This window comes from Beta vulgaris, chromosome 4 (assembly GCF_026745355.1).
Source record: "Beta vulgaris subsp. vulgaris cultivar EL10 chromosome 4, EL10.2, whole genome shotgun sequence".
Classification (NCBI taxonomy): domain Eukaryota; kingdom Viridiplantae; phylum Streptophyta; class Magnoliopsida; order Caryophyllales; family Amaranthaceae; genus Beta; species Beta vulgaris.
The window spans coordinates 40,863,086-40,868,326 of NC_079205.1; the positions used below are offsets into that span (position 1 = coordinate 40,863,086).

The 5,241-nt window shown below is 37.8% G+C and overlaps 1 protein-coding gene across 1 annotated transcript; it reads left to right on the forward strand.

The window, feature by feature from the left end:
* Positions 1 to 27: 27 nt before the first annotated feature.
* LOC125496971 (uncharacterized) lies at positions 28 to 3,142 on the forward strand. Its single transcript, XM_057394301.1, has 3 exons — positions 28 to 1,671; positions 1,764 to 2,115; positions 2,200 to 3,142. Exons 1-3 carry the CDS (start codon positions 106 to 108, stop codon positions 2,859 to 2,861), a joined length of 2,580 nt encoding a protein of 859 aa, XP_057250284.1. The 5' UTR covers positions 28 to 105; the 3' UTR covers positions 2,862 to 3,142.
* The last annotated feature ends 2,099 nt before the right edge of the window (positions 3,143 to 5,241 follow it).

Here is a 5,241-nt window from a genome sequence, read left to right on the forward strand (position 1 = left end):
TTAATAGATGAGATGATTGAAGCGTCCATAAAACAAGATGTGGTGTTGCCAAATATTTTTAGACTCTTCTACAAGCAACCTAGTCTCGAAAATAGAGTAGAGATCATGGATGACAACAGTTTGCAGTTGATGTGGCCACTATTTGGAAGTAAGGATGAAATTCTTATATGGCTAGAGGACACAAGGATTGTTGGCCTACATTTTAGGCTAGCACTAAAGAACAGAGAAGCAAGACTAAAGAAGGAGCTTATTGTTAGAACAACTATAGAGCCGGCAGAGGAGTTCTATCTAGGAAACTCACAACCACATTGTCTAATGCAAGACTCCCCTTCACACCCTTCTCAAACACAACGGTCCCCACCACATCCCACATCAATTGGACAGTCCCCTCATCAACCATCCCATACTACTCAACCCCATTCACAACCAACACATAGTGAGCACCAAAATAAAACCATGTCATCTATACTTGTCGTAGGCATGAAAAAAGGTTTCAGACCAGCCAAGAGCACCTCTAAAAAACATGGAACTTTTGTGCCTAAGAAAAAGGCACGCAGAAAGGGCCCATCGAGACAAATTAAAATTGTGCAACCTGACATTGAACCTGAAGATAGTGATGGAGATGATGGTCCTCCAGGCTCTGACGATAGTGATGATTCCAACTTTGATGCCAATTCTTATGGGAGTGAGTCAGATGATGTGTTGGAAAATTATGTTGAGGAAGAGTTTGAGCAGGAAGAAAATGAAGATGTTGTGGTTGAGAAAGATTTTGAGGATTACTTAGATGGAAGTTCTGTGATGGACAACTTGTATAAAAATGGCAAAGTGGTTGGGCACATGGATTTTGGCTCTATTAAGCTTGAATCTTGGATGATCTTCTCCACTAAGGATCATTTCCTTGGCGTGTTTAGAGACTTTTGCATCCAAGAGGGCTTTGCTGTAAGGGTTGACAAAGGAGACTCTCTAAGGTACACTGCCAGTTGCATTGTGGAAGCTTGTGATTGGAGGATTCATGCCTCTAAGCTTGTGGATGGTATTAGTTGGGCCATAAAGACTATGTGTGGTGAACACAAGCTTTGTAGAAGGCTTGAGGAGAATCCTATGGTAACATGTGACTGGCTATGTAGGCATCTCTTAGGAGATATCACGGCAAACCCTAACATCCCAGTGGAGTCACTACAAAAGTTGTGCATGGAAAGGTACAGAATAAATGTAAAAAAGAGGCTTTTCTACAAGGTTAAATCAATGACAAAGGAGCATATACATGGTGGGTTTGCAAAGTCATATTCACTATTGCCAGCCTATGCTGAGGTGATAAAAAAGACAAATCCCGGTAGCTATGCTTTGGTGACATGGACAAGGGGCTCTGTAGCCGCAACTCCTCAATTTAAGGCATGCTTCTTTTCTTTTGCTGCACAAGTAAGGGGATTTCTAAAGGGATGTAGGCCAATAATTGGTATAGATGGGGCTCATCTTAGTGGTTATTATAAGGGTTGTCTACTCACAGCAGTTAGCATTGATGGCAATAATGAAATCTTTGTCATTGCATATAGTATAGTTGACACGGAGAGTGGAGAAACTTGGGGATACTTCTTTCAGAATCTAAGGTTATTATTTTCGAAGGAAGGTATTACAAGGGATGATTGGACCTTCATTAGTGATAGAATGAAGGTACGCTGCTATTTATTTTCTATATTTATGATATAATCAACTAAAATTCTGATTTTTTATATTCTAATTTTGTGATTTGTTGATTATTATAGGGGGTAGAGACTTCTCTTTATAATGTTTTTCCAAAGGCAACAAGGAGAGTTTGTGCCCAACATCTATACTCGAACTGTAAGAATGGAGGATGGAGTGGCACAGCATTCCATAAACTGTTCTGGATTGCTGCTGATGCCTACAATGATTATGTTTACGAAAAGGCATTAAAGAAGATCACAGAGCTTGATCCTGCTGCCACCGAATACTTACAACAAGTGGACGAAGGGCAATGGTCAAGACATGTATTTGACCCCAAGGTTTGTTGTGATCATAACACAACAAACTTTGTGGAGTCATTCAATGCTTGCACAAAACCTTATAGAGATCTGCCGGTTCTTACTTTGCTTGAAGGTATGACTTTACCTATTCTTTATGTGTATTATTTTGTCATCCAAAGTAGTAAAATTGTTGACATTGAGCTATTTCTACATACAGCTATAAGATCATGGTGTATGAAGAGAATCGGGGTGAGATTTGACAAGGCTATGGATTTGGATCCAAGCCATATAACAGAGTATGCTAAGAAGATAATAAAGGAAAGGGGAGATGAGTCAAGGTTTTGCTACTTGACACGAGCTGGTGGGGGAGAATTCGAGGTGAGGGATGGACATGTTTTGTTCCCTATTAAGCTTGAAAATGGGACATGTGGTTGTGGAGTGTGGCAAGGGACTGGTATACCTTGCAAGCATGTGTTGAGGGTCATCTTTGACCAAAGAAGGGAGCCTAATGATTTTGTATCCCCTTATTTCAAAGGAACATCATACAAGCTAACTTACGCAGAACACATTCACCCCATGCCTGACTCAACACAATGGCCCTCCTTCCAACTCCCCCAAATCGAACCTCCACCATTTAAAAGAGGTGCTGGAAGACCTCCAAAACAAAGGAAAAGGGGCAGATTTGACCCTAAGAAGGGGAAAAGAAATAGCACTGTAAAATGTGGGAAGTGTAAGGAGGTGGGACACAACATTTTGACATGCAAATGGGGAGCAATGACAAAGAAAAAGAAATCAGATGCTGCCTCCGCTTCCACATCAGCACCACCTAAAGTCAAAAAGAAGATAAAAGAACCAACTCCACCTTCAACCTCCAAGTAAAAAGTCAAAGAAAGTAGTTGACACAAACTTTGCGATTTAATTGTCCTTTTTTGGTTTATGTTTATGATCAGATGTCTATTTTTTGGTATTTTAATTATTTGAAGATATGGAAGGCATCTTTGGTTACCTTGCAGTTCAATTGCTTTTGTGCTTGTGTAAAGATACATTATGCATTTTGGTCTTCGAATATATATGCAAGAAACTCATTTTGGAAAAATAAGCTACTAAGGTCGTTTTATGAATTTGTTCTAACTCCAGGGGTATTATGTGAATTATGTTTTGTGACTTAACGGAGTATTAACACCGTTAAGTATTAAGGGCGTTTGGTGAATTTTATTTTTGAATAGGGGTACCTGGTGAATTTTTGAAAACGTAGGGGTATATGGTGAATTTTGTGAAACCTCAGGGGTACACGGTGAAAAAACCGTTAAAACTAAGCAACTAACCAATCCACTATCCACGAAATTTGCAAATAAAATGAAGATAAAATGACATTAAATCTCATTAATATATAAAAATAAAAAAACTAGTTACATAAATAATACAAAAGATGAAAAAGAAAATATAAAAACAAAAATATAAAAACAACAATAACAACTAAATAACTAATTACACAAAATATATTAAAAAAAAAAGAAACTGAAAAATTAAAGAAATCCTAAAACGAAAATGAAAAAAAAATCTACTAATAAATCTTAAAAAACGAAAATGAAAAAAATCCTAAACATATTCTACCAACAGATTTAAAAAACGAAATAAAAACGAAAAATATCCTAAAAAACCTACCAGCAACTGCGAGTCAAACACCACCACAAAAGACGAAATAAAAAAGGGAATAAAAAATGAAAAAAAGGAAAAAAAAAAACCAAAACTTCGAATCCGCAGAGAGAACCACCACCACAATCTCCGCCTCACAACCACCACTAGATTTCGATCCCACTATTTGTGAAAACTTGTGTCTGATATGAAATAGAGGCCGAAAATGGTTTGCTTCGTCCAAGGCCGAATATACGTGACGAAAGAGAGGGAGAAGACATGGTGCGATCTGGTTTCGCCATGGTGGTTTCTTCTTGGTGAGGACGAAAGACGGAGATGTTGCTTCGCCATGATCGATGGATGTCGTGTGTTGCTTCGCCATGGTACGAATGGCTGACGAGCATGAGCATGAGGGTGATGGAGGTGAAGTCAAAGGTGAGGAAGGTGAGGGACGTGAGGGTGAAGTGAGAGAACGGCTGGTGAGGGAGGTGAAGGTGAAGTGAGAGAATGCCTGGTGAGGACGAGAGAATAAGCGTGAAGGAAAAAGACCCTAACTGATTGGCACGCCTTTTATAGTGTTTTTTAATACTTTTTAATGATATTGCTGCGGTTCTTGCTAGAAACCGCAACAATATATTAAAACATTATTTTTAATATTATTTTAATATATTGTTGCGATTTTCGACAAAAATCGCAGCAATATGTTTGGTTAAATATTAACTTTTTTTCAAAAAAAAATTATATTGCTGCGATTTAGGCCGAAACCGCAACAATATCTTTATTTTACTAGTGTGTGTTTCTAAAACTAACAAGTGATCTTTTGCAGGTGAATGTGAGAGGAAGCATCCTATGGTACCTCGATAATGGCTGCTCTAGACATGTAAAAGAAGGTATGATGATGTACCTGGATATTTGATTTTCTGTAGAAAAAATGAATACCTCATGGATGACTGTAAAATTAAGAAAAAGTGTGTTCAGAAAAATTCAAAGTACGAAAATCAAATATGGGTTAGAATGGATCTTTTAGATGTTCAACGAAAGAAGAAGAGAGCGATTTTTTTTTGTTTCTAAAACTAACAAGTGATCTTTTGCAGGTGAATGTGAGAGGAAGCAGCCTATGGTACCTCGACAGTGGCTGCTATAGACATGTGACTGGTGATAAATCTCAATTCCTCTCACTAGTAGTCTACCATGGAGGGTGCATTTGATAATAACAAAAGAAAGGGAGAAATTATTGGTATTGGGAAGGTCGACAAATCCTAATACACTCCACGGAGACTCAATTTGTTGAGCATATTACAATTGTGTGATCCAAGTAATTCTATTGAATTTCATGCATGAGTGTTTTACAAGATAATCCTTGGCTTTGACATAAAAGACTTGAACTTGTGAGCTCGAGTTGCTTAACAAATTGAGCAAACTGGAAATTAGTTGGGTATTGTGCTTGTCATTCTTCCTTCTCTGTGTAGAATTGAAGTGTTGATGCATGTATGTGTGAGACATTCTGAATAAAGGTGTACTTGATATAAAAAGGACTTAATGGTCTAATTATGTTGTCCTAATATCATGATCCTAAGGTGCCGAATTAATAAGATATATGATCATAAGTTGCCGAACTATTAAA

Coding starts and splice junctions, on each gene's coding strand:
- LOC125496971 (XM_057394301.1), top strand. CDS start 106: ATGGATGACAACAGTTTGCAGTTGATGTGGCCACTATTTGGAAGTAAG. Junction 1,672..1,763: donor TCATTAGTGATAGAATGAAG/GTACGCTGCTAT, acceptor TGATTATTATAG/GGGGTAGAGACTTCTCTTTA. Junction 2,116..2,199: donor GGTTCTTACTTTGCTTGAAG/GTATGACTTTAC, acceptor TTCTACATACAG/CTATAAGATCATGGTGTATG.